This window comes from Sorex araneus, chromosome 2, assembly GCF_027595985.1.
Source record: "Sorex araneus isolate mSorAra2 chromosome 2, mSorAra2.pri, whole genome shotgun sequence".
Lineage (NCBI taxonomy): Eukaryota > Metazoa > Chordata > Mammalia > Eulipotyphla > Soricidae > Sorex > Sorex araneus.
In genome coordinates this window covers 6086940-6108976 of record NC_073303.1, presented here as the reverse complement: position 1 = coordinate 6108976, position 22037 = coordinate 6086940, and the positions used below count along the sequence as shown (strand labels likewise).

The 22037-nt window shown below is 39.1% G+C and overlaps 2 protein-coding genes across 2 annotated transcripts; both read right to left on the bottom strand.

Moving 5' to 3' along the window:
* Window positions 1-4451: 4451 nt before the first annotated feature.
* LOC129401933 (olfactory receptor 2W1-like) lies at window positions 4452-5390 on the bottom strand. The gene has a single exon (XM_055125248.1). The coding sequence runs from the start codon at window positions 5388-5390 to the stop codon at window positions 4452-4454; it is 939 nt and encodes a 312-aa protein (XP_054981223.1).
* An 11187-nt stretch (window positions 5391-16577) lies between these two features.
* LOC101540795 (olfactory receptor 2J3-like) lies at window positions 16578-17516 on the bottom strand. The gene has a single exon (XM_012935840.2). The coding sequence runs from the start codon at window positions 17514-17516 to the stop codon at window positions 16578-16580; it is 939 nt and encodes a 312-aa protein (XP_012791294.2).
* Window positions 17517-22037: the final 4521 nt, after the last annotated feature.

The window sequence follows — 22037 nt, the reverse complement described above, 5'->3', positions numbered from 1 at the left end:
CGCTCCTGCCCTGAGATTTGTTGTTTTCAACTTTATACCCTATGAAATGTGGTGTGCTACTCTCGGTACATCATTAGTGATATAGATATTGCTCCAGGAATTCTAAAATTTAAAATATGGTGACACAGCTTAGTGAACTTAATTTTTTTAACTGGATGGTGACTTTGAGGTTCGGAGGCATGTATGTGGCATGTCGCTCTCATGTTGCTGTCTTCTGAGAAATTTATTTGTGAGTCTCTGTATCATGGTTGTTAATGAACTTATATGGCTCCAGAGGCAGTTTGTGGACGTGACTGCCAGGCTACTGGAAGTGCAAGGAGATGGGGGGAGGTTCCTCTCCTTGACTTTGTGTGATCCTAGAGATTTCATTCAAAAATCTTGCATATCTGGATATTTGAGCAGATTCACTCATGGATGAGGCTCATCTGAGCCTGTGGAGATGGGCCTTGAGAATGACATCTATGAATTCTGGAGGTTTTTGGCTGATGGGGCTCTGTTGGGAGACTCACCTGTCCCCCTCTGGGTTGCCCCCATGAGACAGACTGGCACAGAATCCGGACACATGTCTGTAGTGTGTCACCTCTGTGTGATATTTTTAAGTATCACAGTCCAGTGTAAATATGTTTGTGTGGTGGTTGCTTGAGGAGCACAATATACTGGATTGTTTAGTCGCCCATCTAGGGTTTTTGCATTTCCCTGAGAGTCAATATATACCCATCAGAGAAGATGTTTGGGTATAAATAAACACATTGGGAGAAGTAAATCAGCATTCTGAATGTGACAGAAGCTTTAATAGAGATAGAAATCCATGAAATCAAATGATTAAAGGTGAGTGCTCATTATATCTGAGCTGTGAGAAAATTTGTAACCGCATTTTGTTTCTCCTCTTTTGTAGCTTCAAATATATTCTTACATGTACTTTTAAGGATGCACATGAAAGAAAAATATTGTCTTTATGCTTTTATTATCATTTGGTTTCTTCATTCTCTAGCAGATTCTTAATTTTTTTCAATGGTTCACTAATGTCCACTGTAAAAATTACCTACACACAGAATAATTCAAAGTAAGATATACCATAAGAATGTGTAAATTTGAAGCAACAAATGTACTGATCAGAGAGAATAAATCATAACCCTACTGGTCTCTCCTACCCAACGTTAGTACTTGACGTGGATGGTGACTTTGTTCTGCCTCAGACATGGTGCAGCATGGGCAATATAAACATGAGAAGTATTTATTTATAAAGAGGATTTTAAATTTCTAAAATGGGCCCTAGGTGGGGAAACTCTAGTGGCTTATTCTCTATCATCAGAGTATCCAGAATTTGAATATTTTTAGTCACTAAAGCAAAATAAAAACATTTGGCTAGCAAACTTGAGATTCTTAAAATTTTATTTTGTGAAATAAGACCATACAAAGTTTTCCAATAAAATATCATTTATAGCACCATTATTCAGCAGGAAAAGGACTTATAAACCAGTGCCATACAGAAATGCTTCTAGACTGTGAACTAAGCTACAGCCGACCCCATGCCGGCCCGGGGTGGGGGTGGGGTGGGGAAGGGCGTTGTCCCTTCCACCTTCTCATCTCAGCAGCAGCATGGTGACCACCACCTTTCAGAACCTATTGGTCAGAGGTACGAATTTGCAGTGACGGGGCGCAGGGGAAATCTTGGAGCTGCTCCTCCCCCAGACAAGACCCTAGTGGCTGCCCATGAAGGGCTCCTCCGCTCCTGAACAGCCATGATCCCAGAGGCACACAAGCCAATTTCAGAACCCAGTGTCTTCTGGCTGAAATCCCTTTGGACTTAATTACTAAAATACCAGAAATCCAAAACTGCATGGCTGAAACAGTGACTGCGTGACATCGTATGTTCTTCATTATCAGCAATAGAAAACAAATTATCAAATGATGCCTTTTCGGCAGGTCTGATTGTTGGGGGGAAAATCCCAAATAATAATAATGGGTTTTCTCAACAATGAGATATCATCTCACACCACAGAGACTGCCAGACATTCAAAAGAACAAAAGCAACCAGTGCTGGCGTGGATGTGGGGAAAAAGGGACTCTCCTTCACACTGTTGGTGGGAATGCTGACTGGTCTAGTCTTTCTGGAAAACAATATGGACAGTCCTTAAAAAACTAGAAATTGAGCTTCCATATGACCCCGCAATACCACTTTTGGGAATATATCCCAAGGATACAAAAAAGCACAGTAGAAATGACATCTGTACCTACATATTCATTGCAGCACTGTACGCAATAGCCAAAATATGGAAACAACCTGAGTACCCTAAAACAGATGACTGGTTAAAGAAACTTTGGTACATCTACAAAATGGAATAGTATGCAGCTGTTAGGAGAGATGAAGTCATAAAATTTGTTTATAAATGGATAGACATGGAGAGTATTATGCTTAAGTGAAATGAGTCAGAAAGAGAGGGACAGACATAGAAGGACTACATTCATTTGTGGAGTATAGAATAACATCACATGAGGCTGACACCCAAGGACAGTAGATACAAGGGCCATTGGGATCGCCCATAGCTGGAAGACTACTTCATGAGTAGAGGGAAGAAGGCAGATGGAATAGATAAGGGATCACTAAGAAAATGATGGCTGGAGGAACCAGTTGGAATGGGAGATGCATGCCGAAAGTAGATAATGGACCAAACATGATGACCTCTCAGTGTCTGTGTTGCAAGCTATAATGCCCAAAAGTAGAGAGAGAGTATAGGGAATTTTGTCTGCCATAGAGGCAGGAGGAGGGTGAGAAAGGGGGAGTATACCTAGGATATTGGTGGTGGGGAATGTGCACCGGTGGAGAGATGGGTGTTTGATCATTGTGAGATTGTAACCGAAACATGAAAGCTTGTTACTATCTCACAGTGATTCAATAAAATAAAATAAAAAAAGAATAAAAACAATGGGTTTTCTGTCAAAACATTGAATGTAATCAAAGTAAAGTGAAAATCATCTGCCACACAGGCAGGGTAGGGGCTGGGATGGGGGGCATACTGGGGCTCTTGGTGGTGGAACATGTGCACTGTGAAGGGATGGGTGTTTGTTCACTATATGACTAGACTTAAACCTGAAAGCTTTGTAACTGTTCTCACGGTAATTCAATAAAAAAATAAACCATGCCAGAAAATTATATTGACATAGGAACAACCTTTTCTAATGACTGTTAAATTTCAGGTGAACCTTTTTTTCCCTACTTTATCAAGATTGTACCCAAGTCTATCTTGGACAGACTTTAGTGTGGCATTTCAAATTTGAGAAAGTCATAAAACTCTAACAAAACCATTGAGAAATTAGAGATCAACCAACTTGAACTTCTCTATCATAAATGAATAACAAGACAATTTTCTTTCAGAAATAGTATGTCTCTATTCTATATAATAGCAGTTCTTAAAGTTCAATCAGTCATCCTGAGTACTTATCAAGTTCCCAATTTATCTAGGAAATCTGAGTTAGTATTCGGGAAGTTGCATTCCCCTTCTCCCCCTTTTCTCTTTTTTTTGGGGGGCCCACACCCAGTGGCTCAAGTCTTGCTTCTTACTCTCTGCTCGGGGATCACTCCTGGAGGAATGGTGCTCTCACAGCAAGTACCTTTCTGGCTGTACTGTTTCTCTGGCCCTACCTCCATTATGTTTCTTATAACTTGCCAGGTAATGTTGATGCTACTGTACAGAAATATGTATAAATGTAATGGGGCTATATAAGAATGACAGTTAAGTTAGTTTAACATAGGAATTCCAAACTCCAGGGCTAGGTTATCACTGAACACTATATCTGTTTGATCTTTTCTAGTGTGGAGACATTGCTCTGCGGGGGTGGTCCATGTACCTCTAGCTACTTCATTCCCTTCCAAAGTTCTTTCAAAGGTAGGTACACTTCCCATTTGCTATCTTGTAACAAGCAAGTGAGGAGGGGGAAGCTTTTCTGGTTGAACAGATGACCTGGAAATTGCACATATCACTTTCCTGGCCATGTGTTGGTAGAAGTTAGCCCTCACGTATGTGTGTTACTCAGTTAAATTTGAGGTGATGGTGGAAGGGAGTAGTAAGAGGTGAATGGAAGGGAGTGGCAACCGTGTGACATAAAGTCATTGTCCAGTCATTGTCCATCCAACATTAGAACACATGTTACTTAAAATTTAATCTAAATACTTTATATACATATCTATGACTGGCTCACTATTTCACTCATTACACTTCATCTCAATGTAATTATTAATTACCGTGAATCTTTCCCCACAAATAAGTTGCATTTCATTCATGCATTTGAATCGCCTCTTACCAAGTCTTCCTACAAAACATATATTTAGTAAAATTATTGGTACATGGCAAAATCCCAGACAAAAATCTTTGAAAAATTGAACAATATCACTTTCTATTGTTCAAGACCATTTTTTTTCTGTAGCTCACTACATGGATTTTTCATGTTTCTCATAACTTTGCTGACCAGATTTTGACACACAGGATTTTCTTGACTGCATTCTTTACATCTTTGTTTCTTAAGGAGTAGATGAGTGGGTTAAGGCTTGGTATAAGTATCATATACACTAGAGCAATGAACTTTCCCTCATTTTGGGAGGAGCTGTTCTGTGGCCTCATGTACATAGATATGAGAGTCCCATAAAAGAGGGTCACCACGGTGAGGTGGGAGCCACAGGTGCTGAGGAGTTTCTGCCATCTTGTTGCTGACTTGATCCTCATGACAGCGCGAGTGATTGCTCCATAGGAGACGAGAATTACTGTTAGAGGAACTAGAAGAAATACCACTGAGAGAGAAAGGAAAAGTACCTCAAGTACCTTTGAATAGGTGCAAGCAGTCTTGATGAGATCTAGGATCTCACAGAAAAAGTTATCCACCTCTTGGTGCCCACATCTTGGCAACCTCAAAGTCAAAGTGCAAACAAGTACATCACAGCCAGCAGTAGTTAACCAGGCAGCTAGTACCATCCTGTGGCAGAGCTGAGGGTGCATTATCACCATGTAGTGCAGAGGCTGGCACACAGCAGCATAGCGGTCATAGGCCATCACAGCCAAGAGCAGACACTCTGTGGCACCCAGGTCCAGGGCGATGGCAGCTTGGAGCATACAACTAAGATGAGAAATGGATTTTTCTGGACCCCACATATTTACCAGCATCTGAGGGATAACACTGTTGGTAAAACAGAGATCCAAGAAGGACAGATTGGAGAGGAAGAAGTACATGGGCGTGTGGAGCTTGGGGTCCAGATTTGACACCAGGATGATCATTGTGTTTCCCATCAGAATCACAACATAGAAGATGGGGACAACCACCGAGATGATGCGTTCCAGTTGGGGCCATTCAGAGAACCCCAGAAGGATGAAGTCCATGTTGGAACTTCCATTGTACATTTCCACTGCTCCTTATGAGAGACTAGGTGAAGTTAAATTTACCGTCCGTCCTAGGTTGAAGCACAGATATTCAAAAATTGCTCATAGGCACCACCTGCTATCCCTTCTTGATTCTTTCAACAGGAAATTTAACAAAATGCATTGCTGGTGTTCAAGCCCCAAGGCCCTTCACATGTCTTTATAGCCAGAAAGGTGGTGAAAGTAAAATGTTAAATCTATTCATATTTAATTGTTTACTATTGAAAAAAGCTAATATGTTACTTCAACTTAATTTCAATATATTTGGAAAATCATTCATCTACAAACTTTTCAGTTTTTATAAAGATATGCACAGGTAGGTATAAATACATGCTGTCAATTATGAATATTTGATTATGTCAGGGCCATCTCTCACTCTGGCACATTTTCCTAAAGTCACATTTTTGATCACACCTACATCCCTGGCCAGAGGGGATGTAATATGAGACTTGGGTCTTTCTTAAAACTATGTCAAACATAACTTACAAACCTTTCCACTATCAAAGGAGTATGATTAAAAAGTAAAAAGTGAAGGGGATAACCTTCCCCTTTAAAATCCACCATTAAAATCGCAATAAGCCAACTCACTATGCATAATTCCTGCCAAATTTCTACATGTCAACCCCTAATCATAATTATAATCACATTCATAATAGTAAGTACCAGGAGTACCAGACTTCACAGCATTCCTTTTATTCCCTGTTGTCCTCTGGTGTTGCTGCATCGACTTCTGTGTTACCTACTGTAATGCTCTTTTTGTATATATTTTTGATGCTGTGGAGAAACAATCTTTCCTAATATTTACCTTTATGTGCATGTACAGAGGGTATATGTTTTTTTCTTTGTTTGTGAGATAGGACCTCTCAGGTGCTGCCCAGGCACCATACTCAATATTCTCCTCCAGTGGGCTAACGTTGGAGTGCCAGGGCTTGTGGGGGAGGTGCTGCTTGGGGCCCTGCATTGCCAGGAACATCCCATGGCTATGGAGATCTGGTGATGCTCGATGGTCAGAGGCCATGTGTCATCATGGTTGGGTCTATGCAAGCACAAGTCTTAACCCCCATAGTGTTATGAATCACCCCCATATGTTTATGTGATAAATTCTGGTTCCTGATATTACATTGTATCCAAAGCCTTATTGATTTTTTTTACAGTTAAAACCTGAACTAATTCCAGAACCATTTTGTGTCACAAAGCAACCATATGTATGGCTGCTAATCACTGGATATTGAGCAAAATTAACAAGACAGGCAATTTAAATAAAATACTTCGTTCCATTTTCAGTATTTTTATTTCCCATGGAATTTATTAGTTATGGATGTTGATTATCTGGCTCCTTTGTGTTCTATAGTTAAATCCAATCAAATCTTTTCATTCTAAGGGAATACAAATATGAAATAAGACACCAATCTCACTACTTCTGAATACTGTACCCAAAATGAGATAACTAAAATGCTTGATGACTGAGTTAATTACTATATTTTTATGCATATTGTTGTGACTATATATTTTGGGTACTTTAAATTTATAATATTTGTTTCTTTTGCATTAGATAGCACAGCAGGTAGGACATTTGTCTTGCACAAATAACAGACCTGGGTTCGATTCCTCCATTTCTCTCAGTGAGTCCGGCAAGCTACCGAGAGTATTCTGCCCTCACAGCAGAGCATGGCAAGCTACCTGTGGCACATTTGATATGCCAAATACAGTAACAACAAGTCTCACAATGGAGACATTACTGGTGCCTGCTTGAGCAAATAGATGAACAACGGGACGACAGTGCTACAGTGCTACACAGATTCAACTTAAGATTCTGGACTCAGTTGCTTTGGGTTAAATCCTAGTTTCAAGGTTGGAAGCAATGTGTCTCTGGGATATTAGTAACGTATTTTCAGAACAATTTCTTTGTTTATTACGTGAAGATATTAGTTCCTTCAAAGGAAAGGTGAGAGTGTTAATATTTCTGAGAATATTTGGCACTGTGGAAGGTTTACATTTATTTTTTAAAGACTGAAAATTTAAAACATTTACCCATAAATAATTTTTACTCTCTAAAACCTTTATTTCTTCTGTTTTCGCTTTGATGTTATAATGAGGGTTTTGACCCAAACTGGAATGCCTGAAATTTTCTACGTAACTTAAAAAATGCAAAACATACATACGATAAGAGAATACTTATGATCCCAGCATACATCTTGAATTGGTAAATCTCAAAAGAGGAGAGCAAAAACTTTCAAATCAAAATTCCAAAATTACTAAATTCATTTGGCACTTTAAACTGTCCTTAGTGATAGGTATTAAAACATACAAAATTTTAGGATCAAATTGGAATCCTAATGTCACAGATCCAGTCTCTTTCCTTGGTTGGCCTCACAAAATCTCCAACATTTTCTATTTTATTTCTTCAGTAACTGGGGTTTCAGTTACATACAAAGAAATCTCTTTTCCTTAATCAATGCCCCATACTGACTTTGTATGTTGAGTTTAAAGATACTTGTTTTGGCACCCAGATTTGACTATTTCATTGTTTGGAAAATCTCTGACTAGGACAAAATAGTCACTCCCATGTAACCTGAATTAAAAAATTGTTTTGTTATCAAACAGGAACGCATAAAAACATAAAAGTCATAAAATGAAGGTGGTTATTTGTGTAACTTGAACTGAAGTCAAAAGTAGGATATTGCCGATCACTTTAGTAGCTTCTGTTGATCCTTCATCCCAGTCACAGTCATTTCTGTGGCCTAAATAAATAGTCCCAGTGCTGATGATGGGTTGTCACCTTTTAGAGTTTAATATGTCTTTTAACTAACTATTAATATTAGGAATGTTTATTAGATATTTGCTTAGATGCTCAGCATGTATGTTCATTAGTCCCCTGCTTTCCTGATTGCTAACGAATTAGACATCCATGGTATTCAGTGTCTCAGATTGATGAGCTAAACACATTGGTACTCTGATGCACTAATTACAGAGTTCGGTGTGAAGATATGTTAGCAAGGCTGAACAATGTAAACATGACTGAGCCCATTTCCTCTCTGGCACATAAACCCCCAGAGACTAGAATTGCTATCAAGGGGCTGGAGCGATAGGACAGTGGGAAGTGCATTTGTCCTGCACGAGGCTGACTGGGATTCCATCCTGGGCCTGCCACATGGTCCACTGAGCACTGCCAGGAGTAATTCTGAGTGCAGGGTCAGGAGTAACCCCTGAGCATCGCGGAGTGTTACCCCAAAGGCCAAAAAAAGAAAAAGAAATCCTGTTAAATCAGGATGTATTCTTTATGTATGTAGTTTAATGTTGTAAGCTCAAATAGAGGATAATCATTTTTATGTATATTCATACATATTTTGGGCTGGAGCGATAGCACAGCGGTTGCACGTTTGCCTTTCACGCTACCGACCTGAGTTCGATTCCTCCCCCCCTCTCAGAAAGCCTGGCAAGCTACTGAGAGTATTGAGCCTGCATGGCAGAGCCTGGCAATCTCCCCGTGCATATTGGATATGCCAAAAACAGTAACAATAAGTCTCTCAATGAGAGACGTTACTGGTGCCCGCTCGAACAAATCGAAGAGCAACGGGATGACAGTGACAGTGACATACATATTTCACATTTAATTTTAAGGTCAGAAGATCTCTGTCCCCCTCTCTTTCTCTCTTTACATTTTGGTGATGGGAATTGAAGTAGTTCTTATACAAGTCAAACAATGGCTGGACCTGGGCCATATCCTCAACTTTTTGGATCTCAATTTTTTATATATATATAAAATATTATATATATATATTGCCTTTTTTGGGTCACACCCAGCGATGTTCAGGGGTTACTCCTGGCTCTGCACTCAGGAATTACTCCTGGTGGTGCTTGGGGGACCATATGGGATGCCAGGGATAAGGTGAATTTTTTTTTTTAATTGAATCACCATGTGGAAAGTTACAAAACTTTCAGCTTAAGTCTCAGTTACACAATGCTTGAACACCCATCCCTAAGGTGAATATGTTTTTAAAAACACAAAATGCATATGTCAAAGAAAGTTTGTTTAAATATTGGTGTGCTACTCTTAAAAATGAAATGCAGTTTTTAATTTTGATGGTACAGATATTATTTCTATTATTTTTAATAGTTCTAATTATTTCTAATAGTTTATGCATATTGAATTTTCAGTGACATTTCAGACAAATCGGATCAAACATTTTAACATAAGTTGAATGTCTATGGTGATAGTGAGAGAAAACTGGGAGCAAAATGTCACAGTGGTCTGACATTTTTGATGTTTCATTCATCACAAGGGAAGAAGTACATAGTACTATAGGCACAGTGAGTCAGTGGAGAAGATGCTTAAAAATATTTCAGAGGGCACAGTATGGGGACTCTGAGAGCAGCATCAGTTCGAAAACGTTTTATGAATTTGAACAAGAGCACTGAGCTCTCTCAGATCACTTTTTCTCCTACTATCACCTGATTTTAGGGTGGTTATGAGGAAGATTAAAATGACAGATGGAATATACTGTGTGCCTCTTGGCACACAGAGATTATTCGGCAGTTGAAAACTCTAGTAACTCCCTTTTGAAATTTAATTGAACTTCCAACCCTGAGACATCATGGATACTTATTGGTAACTCACACATATTTTACAATTTTTTTGTTTTTTATCCTGTAGCCTCTGTTGTCTGAAATTAGTGCATTGGAGGAGGTTTCACTTATATTTTTTATGATATGATAGAAAAAACTTACCAGAAAACAAAACTATAGGAAATCATCTTGTTTGGACGAGGGAAGAAGTCCCAACTGTCACCCTCTCCTGTGGCTCAGTGTCTCATGGTCCTGTGGTGAAGATTCTTACTTCTCTGCTTTTTCAGAGAAGCTCTTCATAGGCAATGGTCCTCTCGAACTCTTGCTGTGGTCACTAGTTCCTTCCACTCACACCACAGTCACATTCACATCTGGTTGCAAAGGGGGCACCAGAATGTAATAGAATTCTTTATTAAAACAAGGGAAGAAGCTAAATGTGAGACTGGTAAAAGATCTGATGAATTTAGGTAAATGTATTTTTTTGTTTGTTTGTTTTTTGGGTTACACCTGGCGATGCACAGGGGTTATTCCTGGCTCATGCACTCAGGAATCCCTCCTGGCGGTGCTCAGGGAACCAAATGGGATGATGAGAATCGAACCCGGGTGGGCTTGTGCAAGGCAAATGCCCTACCTGCTGTGCTATTGCTCCAGTCCTGGTAAATGTATTTTTGATGTGCTGCCTCTTTATTTTGAGCGATGCCAGGGGTCAAACCCAGAGGCCTAAACATATGGCAAGTGCTCTTCTGCTGAGCTCTTCTCCTAGGCCAGGATGCTCTCTTCATGTGCTCCTAGAGACACATTTGCAGGTAGATTTCAGCTTAACTCTGAGAGAAGTCTAATATGTTCACTTGTACATGATGCAAGAATCATTCTTTGTAACATGGAAAAATTTATGTACAATACAAAAGAAAACTGTGTTAATGTGATTAAGACCTTGGAGACTGGTGCTCACAAAGGAATTTCTTCATTAAGAAATCCATATATAACAACAGAATTAATCCAAAAACAATTGTATAGGAAGTTCCCTTGGGTGTTAGTTTCATGTTTTTAATCCTTGTATATTTCTAACATGGAATATTTAATCAAATGATTTTATGCTTCACTATGCTGTTAAAATATATGTAATATGTTATATTGGCACATTCAATTGCAATTCTATTCAGTACATGCATTAGCAGGAAGTTGGCTAAATACAGGCAGTTATGTATGTTTTGTGTCCACAGGAAAAAGAACATTTGATAAAAAGTTATGAAATAAGAAATTTAGGTTCACAAAAATATCTTTGTTATACTATACATCTGGGCTGGAGCAATAGCACAGTGGGTAGGGTGTTTGCCTTGCATGTGGCAGACCCAGGTTCGATTCCTTCTCCCCTCTTGGAGAGCCCGATACGCTACCGAGAGTAGAGAGTATCTCGCCCACACGGCAGAGTCTGGCAAGCTACCCATGGCATATTCGATATGCCAAAAAACAGTAACAAGTCTCACAATGGAGATGTTACTGGTGCCCGCTTGAGCAAATCGAATAGCAATAGGATGACAGTGATACAGTGATACTATATATCTATTCCATAGAGGATGTTTATGGCTACTTTAGAGCTACTGATATGCATTTTCATTTTCCTATTTGCCTCCTCAACCCATTTTGATTCATCAGACTGTATATGGATATCATTTCTATATCAGTACACTTATATACATATAATGACCTAAATAGCATGTAGCTAAAGTATAGTGTTTTTTTTCAGTCATTGAACTTCTATTTATTTTTAAATTTTAATTTAATTTTATTTTATAGATTAGTTCAGAATATTTGATTACATTAAACCTTCCAACACCAATCCCACTACCATTACACCTTCCCACCACCATATTTTGCCAGGCTTTCTGAGAGGGACAGAGAAATTTTTTTTTTTTTAATTAGTGAATCACTGTGAGACAAAGTTACAGACGTACAGGTTTTCATGCTTACGTTCCAGTCATACAATGATTGAGTACCCATCCCTCCACCAGTGCCCATTTTCCACCACCAATGGTCCCAGCATCCCTCCCACCACCCCCACCCTGTCCCCTTCACCCCACCCTGCCTCTGTGGCAGGGCATTCCCAGTTGCTCTCTCTCTCTTTGGTGTTGTGGTTTGCTACAGAGGTATTAAGTAGGCATCATGTTCGGTCTATAGTCAATTTTCAGCCAGTATCTCCCATCCCTAGTGGGCCCACCTAGCACCCTTTGCTTGGTGATCCCTTCTCTATCAGAGCTGCTTCTTCACCTAGCATGTGAGGTCAGCTTCCAAGCTGTGGAGTACTCCTCTGGGTACTTATGTGACAGAGGAATTAAACCCGGGTCAGCCGAGTGCAAGGCAAATGTCCTACCCGCTGTGCTATCACTACGCCCATGTATATATGTATCTGTAAAAATATATTTCCTCTAAGATTGGTGTCTTCTATTTTAAACCCCATCAAATGTGGTGCATTACTCTTGGAGTATGAGTGGTGTGAGGTATGAGATTTGTGGCCATGCAGTCCGAGGATAGGTTCACTCATGGGTGAACTTAGGTCGACGGTGTGGAGAGCCGCCACGAGCATGGCAGTGGTTGAGTACTGGAGGCTTTCAGCTGCTGGAGCTGGGTCCTTTGGGGCGGAGAGGGGCCTCACCTGCACCCCTCCTGGGTGACCTTGATGAAACAGCCTGGTGCAGGGTCCAGTGACACGGCTACGGCAGTGTCGTTTTATGCTCTCTTCTGAGAGAGAATGACAATGAGTCAGGTTGAGTTGGTTTTGAACTTCACATGGGATTTTACTGAATCTATGATTTCGGTCATTTTCTTTTTTCACTTAACCTTTTATTGCTAAGATGATCCCAGATATCTGTGTTTTATTATTTCTACGAAGATTTCACTGAGAAAATACAGTGATTTTATCTATTGACACGTTGGTGGTAATTTTAAAAATTTAAATTTTTGGTCTCTGTGGAAGACTGAATTATGATGAACAATGTTAATGTATGTAACATGGGACATTTATGTTAGAGTGATTGCTGGGCTTTGGATTAGTAAACAGATCTTCGCATGAAGTCATGAGCCACCTCCCTCTGCCTTCTGCCTCTTTAATTTGATGCCAGCTGTGAGAGGCTCTGTCAGATGGTGAGGGTGGATGGAATAGGGAATATATTCAAGGAAGTATACAGTTGATTTTGCTTTATTCAAACATTATAGATTCTAAACACATGAAACTTGATGGTTCAGTCTACTGCAGACTTAGGTCATAATACAACCATTGTCTTTTGATCCTTGACTCACCCAAACACGGTTTTGTGTAGTTATTTTTAGCTTATTAGCTTATATCTTGCAGAAGAACTTTTATCTTGCTACTTTGTGATGTTTTCAGAAATGGTAGTTGTTTATTTTGACAAGAGTGTGAAAACTCAATGGAGTCCCTTTTGAATTTTGAATTGTGGTATAGTTCTCATAACAGAAAAGATGAAGACACTGAATTTCTGTTAGTAGTTAAATAGGGTTTATGAAAAAAATTGGAAAATAATAACCATAAAGAAAAATAAGTAGGTCAGTTTTATACTCTGAGTTCACAAAACATATGTCCTCACTAAGAAACAATAGCAGTAGGAAAAGAACCAGCTTTAGATTTTTTAAAATAAATTGTTTCATGATGTCAACATAGAAACATTTTTACTTTCTAAGATATTTAAGAGTTTTCAGTGTGGGTAGGGGACTCTATCCACAATAATCATTTCTAGAAGTTCCAGTTCTTTTTTTGACAAATTTTTATGTAACAGGAGATAAATAAAAGAACAAATGATTAATGAGGTCTATTTTCACACTACCAACAATATATTGTTGTAGGAAACTTTAATTTGAGTGCCAGGGCATTTCAAGCATTTAACGTGTATTTCTGAGACAGAGTTCTGATAACAGGTCAAGTACCATGATTATTATTGTGTTACTGCTGATGAGTTAGGAAGACAGTGTCTCTGTACTGCACACATAACGAGAGCCATTGCCACTCCACCACGATGTCCAGGCCCTATCTGCTTTATCTTTATTTTCATCATCTCCCTTCCAGTGGTTTTTAGTTTTATTTTACTTTTTTAGTTTTGGGCCAAAACCTTGTGATGCTCTGGGGTTACGCCTGGCTCTGAACTCAGGAATCCCTCTTGGCAGGCTCGGGGGCCCATACGGGATGCTGGGGATAAAATTTGGATTGGCTGCATACAAGGCAAGTGCCATAACTGCTCTGTCATTGCTGTGACCCCTCAAGAGGTTATATAAAATCACAATTATATGGTAGATATTTGTACTCAGGCTTACTAGAGGACCACCAATCATGGTGCTACCTAAATTTTTGCATTACCCCAAAATGTTAGTTGTCATTCTATCTTGTCTATGAGAAAACGAGGAATGTTTGCTTTTTCCCTTCCCTTTACCAGTTACAAACACATTTGTGTATATTGAAGTCAAGGGTTATGATGAAGATTCTATTATATGATAGACATGAAAAACTCAACTGTCCTTTTCACTCCTAAAGTTCCAGGTGTTTCATTTTCTTAGATGTAAAAAAAATAATGAAGATGATACTCATTTTTTGTTATCTTTTTTTTGGGGGGTCACACCCATCCATGCTCAGGGGTTACTCCTGGCTTTGCACTCAGGAATTACTCCTGGCGGTGCTTGGGGGACCATATGGGATGCTGGGGATCGAACCCGGGTCAACGCCCTACCCGCTGTGCTATCTCTCCGGCCCCCCATTTTTTGTTATCAAATAAACTTTTTTTTTCTTTTTGGGTCACACCCAGAAATGCACAAGGGTTACTCCTGGCTCATGCACGAAGGAATTATTCCTGGCAGTGCTTAGGGGACCATTTGGAATGCTGGGAACCAAACCTGGGTTGGCTGTGTGCAAGGCAAATGCCCAACCTGCTGTGCTATTACTCCAGCCCCAAATAGACATTTGTTATATGTACCGATTACACAAAGGACTGGAGCAATAGCACAGTGGGTAGGGTGTTTGCCTTGTACGCGGCCAACTCGAGTTTGATTCCTCTGTCTCTCTCAGAGAGCCCGGCAAGCTACCAAGAGTATCCTGCCCACACAGCAGAGCCTGGCAAGCTCCCTGTGGCATATTTGATATGCCAAAAACAGTAACATCAAGTCATACAATAGAGACATTACTGATGCCCACTCGAGCAAATCGATGAACAACAGGACGACAATGCTACAATGCTACAGATTACACAAAAAATTTTTATAATTTCTTGAACTTGTTATTGCCACAGACATTGTTAGAATATATTCGTGAGAAACCAATTTAGACACTGAAAAACTACATTGGTGAAAAGCTCACTAATGTCTTTACTTTAAATATAAATACAAAGGAGCGCATAAAATGATAGAAAGCCAAAACACTGATGTGGATATATTTTGTATGGACTTGATAGGATGAATCAACTAGCTATGTAAGAGCATTGCATCTCAGATGATGAGGCAAATTTTCTACTGAGCATAGAAGACAGAGGATTTAAGCAACTAAACTTAAATTGCAAGACTTGTTATTATTATTTTCACAATGAATAATTGATATTCTTTTTCAGAGCTCAAAAATTCACATTTCCAATGGAAAGTAACTTTGGAAAGTAAAATTTAAATTTCTAGAGGCAAGCTTTCTTCTTTCTTTCTTCTTCCTTCCTAAAACTCACTTCTTTCTTCCTTCCTTCCTTCCTTCCTTCCTTCCTTCCTTCCTTCCTTCCTTCCTTCCTTCCTTCCTTCCTCCCTCCCTCCCTCCCTCCCTCCCTCCCTCCCTCCCTCCCTCCCTCCCTCCCTTCCTTTCTTCCTTCCTTCCTTCCTTCCTTCCTTCCTTCCTTCCTTCCTTCCTTCCTTCCTTCCTTCCTTCCTTCCTTCCTTCCTTCCTTCCTTCCTTCCTTCCTTCCTTCCTTCCTTCCTTCCTTCCTTCCTTCTTACTTCCTTTCTCCCACACCCAGCAATCCTCCAAAGTTCTTTCAAAGCAAGCTACAGTTTTCATTTATGTCATTCAACAAGCAAGTAGGGGGAAGAGCTTTTAATTTGAGCAGATGACCTGAAATTTGCACTTATCACTTTGTTGGCCTTGTGTTGATGGAAATTAGCCTTCCCCCATGTATGTTGCCCAGTTAAATTGAAACTGAAGGTAGAAGGAAGTTATACATTGAAACTGAAGGTAGAAGAAAGTTAGTAACAGGTGAATGGAAGAGACAGGCAACTGTGTGAAATAAAGTCATTGTCCAGAGTTATTCAACATTAGGACATGTGTTACTTAAAATCTATTCTCAATACTTGGTACATATATCTATGACTAGCTCACCATAAACATTCATTACACTTTTCTCTATGCATTTTCTAATAATCATGACGCTTTCCCCACTAATGAGTTGCATTTCATTTATGCATTTTACTCTCTTCTTACCATATCTCTCTAAAAAGCACAGATCTAGTAAAATTATTGGTACTCGGCAAAATCCCAGGCAATAATAATTGAAAAATATTGAACAATATCACTTTCTGTTGTCCAAGACCAATGTTTTTTCTGTAGCTCACTGCACTGATTTTTCATGTTTCTCATAACTTTTCTGACCAGTTTTTGACATACAGGATTTTCTTGACTGCATTCTTTACATCTTTGTTTCTTAAAGAGTAGATGAGTGGGTTAAGGCTTGGTATAAGTATCACATACACCAGAGCAAAGAACTTTCCCTCATTTTGGGTAGAGCTATTCTGTGGCCTCATGTACATAGACATGAGAGCCCCATAAAAGAGGGTCACCACGGTGAGGTGGGAGCCGCAGGTGTTGAGGAGCTTCCGCCATCTTGTTGCTGACTTGATCCTCATGACAGCGCGAGTGATGACGCCATAGGAGACAAGAATTGCTGATAGAGGCACCAGAAGAAATACCACTGAGAGAGCAAGGACAACTACCTCAAGTACCTTTGAATAGGTGCAAGCAGTCTTGATGAGATCCAGGATCTCACAGAAGAAATTATCCACCTTTTGGTGCCCACATCTTGGCAATGAGAATGTCAAGAGTGAAACAGATAAGGAACAGCCAGCAGCACCTAACCAGGAAGTTATGACCATCCTGTGGCAGAGCTGGGGGTGCATTATCACCGTGTAGTGCAGAGGCTGGCACACAGCAGCATAGCGGTCATAGGCCATGACAGCCAAGAGCAGACACTCTGTGGCACCCAGTCCCAGGGAGATGGAAGCTTGGACCATACACCTAAGACGAGAAATGGATTTTACTGGACCCCAAAGATTTACCAGCATCTGGGGTATAACACTGTTGGTATAACAGAGATCCAGGAAGGATAGATTGGAGAGGAAGAAGTACATGGGTGTGTGGAGTTGTGTGTCTAGGTGAGACACCAGAATGATCATTGTGTTTCCCCCCAGAATCACAACATAGAAGATGAGGATAACCACGGAGATAATGCGTTCCAGTTGCGGCCATTCAGAGAACCCCAGAAGGATGAAGTCTGTGTTGTAGCTTCCATTGTTCATTTCCACTGCTCCTTATGAAAGATTAGAAGTTGAAATACCATCATTTTTAGGTAATGCAAATATACAGAGTTTCCTGTGTATACACAGATCACCTGCTTACTTGGTTATCTGTATAGGACTGCCATTTGGATATTTTCCTTGCACTCAAACTCCAGGTCTCTCCATATTCAATCGCAGCCAGGACTGTTCTAAAACTAAAGTGTTGAGTCCATTCATACTCAATTTGTAATAAACCATTGAAAAGGTTTAACATGTTGCGTCACCTAAGTTTTAATATTTCTGTAAAGTATTTAATCCATAAAGTAATTATCTTATATTATGTGGGATATACACACATATACATATTTATTTATACACATATATTTTATTGTAGTGACCTCCTCATAAGTACTGTCTTTACATTGGTGCTTATTTGCCAAGGGGGTCACATCTGGAGTACAGGGGAGGGATAGTTGGTCTGTGAATTGAACCCAGAGTCTCAATCATACAACTGTTCTGCCACTTGAGCCATCATCCTGGTTGAGGGGATGTATTTTGAGGTTTTTCTCTTTTTTTTGAAAGCATATCATATTAGTGAAATTGAGGAATCCTTCTCCATACTACTCTAGCATCATGGTAAAAGAATGTAGGAGTGGATGAAGAAAAGAGCCCTGAAGCCTCAGCAAGGAATACCCACATACATAATCTCCAAGACATATTGTAATTAGAACGATGAATATCATAGATAAGACACATTACTGCAAGCAGCAAGATCAAAGAAGGAAATCACAGACAAAGTAGCATCCCTTAGGTTTACAGCAGACTTATCAGACAAAACCATCCGGGGCTGAAGACAATGGTGTGATATAGTGAAAAACGCTCAATGAAATGAATGCCTCACCAAGAATATTTTATCCAGCTAGACTCTCACTTAGACTCAAAGGAATTATACACTACTTCATGGATAAACAACAGCTTAGGAACTTCATAGACTCAAAACCAACCTTAAAAGAAGATCTGAAGGGGCTACTGTAAGATAAAATTAAACCTACAAACAAAACAAACATCTACAGAAAGAGCACAAAACCTCATGACAATAATCTTTCTCAATGTCAATGGTCTAACTGCACCAATTAAGAGACACAGAGTGGTAAAATGGATTAAAGAACTGAATCCAACTTCTTTTTCTTATAAGAAGCACATTTGAAAGTCAGAGGAAACACAAACTCAAAGTCAAGGGATGGAAACCAGTCCAAGCAAACAACTCCCTCAAAAAAGTCAGGTGGTCATGCTAGCATCTGAAAACATAGATCTCAGACTGAAAAGTTAGAAGGGATACAAAGGCCATTTTTTTAATAATCAAGGAATATGTACATTAGGAAGAAACTACATTCCTAAAATATATATGTTTATATATAAACACACACACACATATATACATACCCAAAAAGTTGCCTGAAAAACACTGAAAACAACTGCTAAAAAACTTTAAGGAGGCTATTGGTAGCAATTAAATAGTAGTCGGAGACTTCAGCACCACTTTATCAACTTTTGATAGATCAACAAGACTAAAACTCAGCGCAAGTACTGGCTCTGAAGGAAAAATGGAAGAGAGTGGGCTAGTAGATATACACAGGACATTTCATCCCCACAGATCTGAATACACATTCTTCTCCAATGCACATGGAACATTTTCCAAGATAGACTACTTACTGGGCCACAAAACATCTCAATAGAATCAAGAAGATAGAAATTGTATCAACTATCTTTTCAAACCATGATGAACTGAAGATAGAAATTAATCACACAAAGAAATGGAGAATCAAATCAAGCACCTTGAAATTTAACAGCTCAATGCTGAAAACCCATGGAGAAATCAATGAAGAAATAAGAAGATTCCTGGAAATGAATGAGAATGAGGACATGAGCTACTAGAACTTGCGGGACACAGCTAAAGCAGTGTTAAGGGCAAAGTCTATAGCTCTGCAAGTGTTTATCAGGAAGGAAGAAAGGGCCCACATCAACAACTTGACTTCACAACTTAAGATCTTAGAAAATGACCAACCAAAGGAGCCCAAACTAGGCAGGAGGAAAGAAATAATAAAACTTAGAGCAGAAACCAATGAGCTGGATTCCCAAAAACAATCCAAAAGATCAATGAAACCAAGAGCTGGTTCTTTGTATAAGTAAACAAGATTGATAAACCATTAGCAAGACTCACAAAGAAAGAGTGAGAGAGAGAACCCTAATAAACTGAATCAGAACTGTAAAGAGGGACATCACAACAGAAACCACAGAAATTCAATAGATCATCAGCGATTACTTTGAGAGTCTATATGCCTCAGAACAAGAGTACCTAGAAGAAATGGATAAATTCCTGGATTCCTGTAACCTTCCAAGGCTGAACCAAGAAGATTTGGAATATCTGAATAGACCTATCACTATCAAGGAAATTGAAATAGTCATCAAAAGTCTTCCCAAAAGTAAAGACCAGGTGCAGATGGATTTACTAGTGAATTCTTTCAAACATTAGAGAAGAAGTATAACCAGTTGTTTTCAAGCTTTTCCAGGAAATTGAAGAAACAGAAATGCTCCCAAACAGTTTCTATGAGGCACCTATCATCCTGATACCAAAAAGCAGACAGAGACACTACAAAACAAATCGTGGCTGATATCCCTGATAAACACAGATGCAAAGATCCTCAACAAAATTCTAGCAAACAGAATTCAATGATTCATCAAGAATATCATACACCAGGACCAAGTGAAATTTATCCTGGGGATGCAAGAATGATTTCACAAGTCAATTCAGATAATTCATCATATAAATTAATAATTATATAATCTATATAAATAATAGCAGTTATAATTTGAAAGTAAATTAACACAATTCATAATATCAATAAAAGGAAAGATAAAACCATATGATCATATCAGTAGATGCAGAGAAAGCATTTGACAAGATCCAGCACCTGTTTATGATGAAATCTCTAAACAAAATGGAAATTGAAGAAACTTTCCTCAATATAGTCAAAGCCATCTACCACAACCTCACAACAAATATTATTATCAATGGGGAAATAAATAAAAGCTTTAGCTGTAAGATCAGGGTCAGGGCAGGATGTACACTCTTGCCATTTCTATTAGATATAGTCCTGGAAGTACTTGCATTAGCAATTAGGAAAAAAAAGATGTTAAGGGCTTCCAGATAGAAAAGGAAGAAGTCAAGCTCTAGCTATTTGCAGATGACATGAGACTATACTTAGAGAACCCTAAAACCTCTGCCAAGAAGCTCCTAGAAACAATAGATTTGTATAGTAAAGTGGCAGGTTATAAAATCAATACCCAACAGTCCATGGTGTTCATATATGCAAATGAAGAAAGAGAAGAAAGAAACATTAAAAAAATTCCCATTCACAATTGTGCCTCAGAAAATCAAGTACCTCGGAATCAGCTTAACTAAGGATAGGTAAAGTGTCTGTACAAAGAATATTGCAAAATGCTACTTCAAGAAATAAAAGAAGACCCAAGGAAATGGAAACACATCCCCTGCTCATGGATTGGGAGAAGTAACATTATCAAAATGGAAATACTCCTCAAAGTATTATACAGATTCAAATCCCTAAGATACAGATCCCTAAGGATAGTCAGAACATTTTTCAAAGAAATTTATCAAATACTCCTGGAATTCATATAAAACATATCCTTTCATGAATAGCTAAAGCAATCTTTGAAAAAAAGAAAATGAGAGGCATTACCTTCCCCAACTTCAAACTACACTACAAAGTGGTAGTAATTAAAACAGCGTGGTATTGAATGGCCATCATTTGGTCTATAGTCTACTTTTAGCACACAACTCCCATTCTGAGCGGACCCTCCAAGTACCCCATACTTGGTGTTCCCATCTCTATCTGAGTTGCCTTTCCCCCCCAGCATGTGAGGCCAGTTTACAAGCCATGGAGCAATCCTCCTGGTATTCATCTCTACTATTCTTGGGTGTAAGTATTTCATTCTGTTACTTCATATTCCACAAATGAGTGCAATCTTTCTATGTATGTCCCTCTCTTTCTGACTCATTTTACTTAACGTAATACTCTCCCTGTTGATCTACTTATATGCAAATTTCATAACTTCATCCTTTCTAACAGCTGCAGAGTATTCCATTGTGTAGATGTACCAAAGTCTCTTTAACCAGTCATTTGTTCTCGGATTTTTTCCAGATTCTGGCTATTGTAAACAGTGCTGCAATGAACATACAAGAGCAGGTGTCATTTCTGCTATACTCTTTTGCTTCTCTGGGATATATTCCCAAAAGTGGTATTGCTGGGTCAAATGGGAGCTCAATTTGTAATATTTTGAGAAGCATTCATACTGTTTTCCAAAAGGGTTGAACCAGTTGGCATTCTCACCAGCAGTGAAGGGGAGTTCCTTTCTCCCCATATCCTTGCCAACACTGGTTGCTTTTGTTCTTTTGGATGTGGGCCAGACTCTGTGGTGTGAGATGATATCCCATTATTGTTTTGATCTGCATTTCCCTGATGA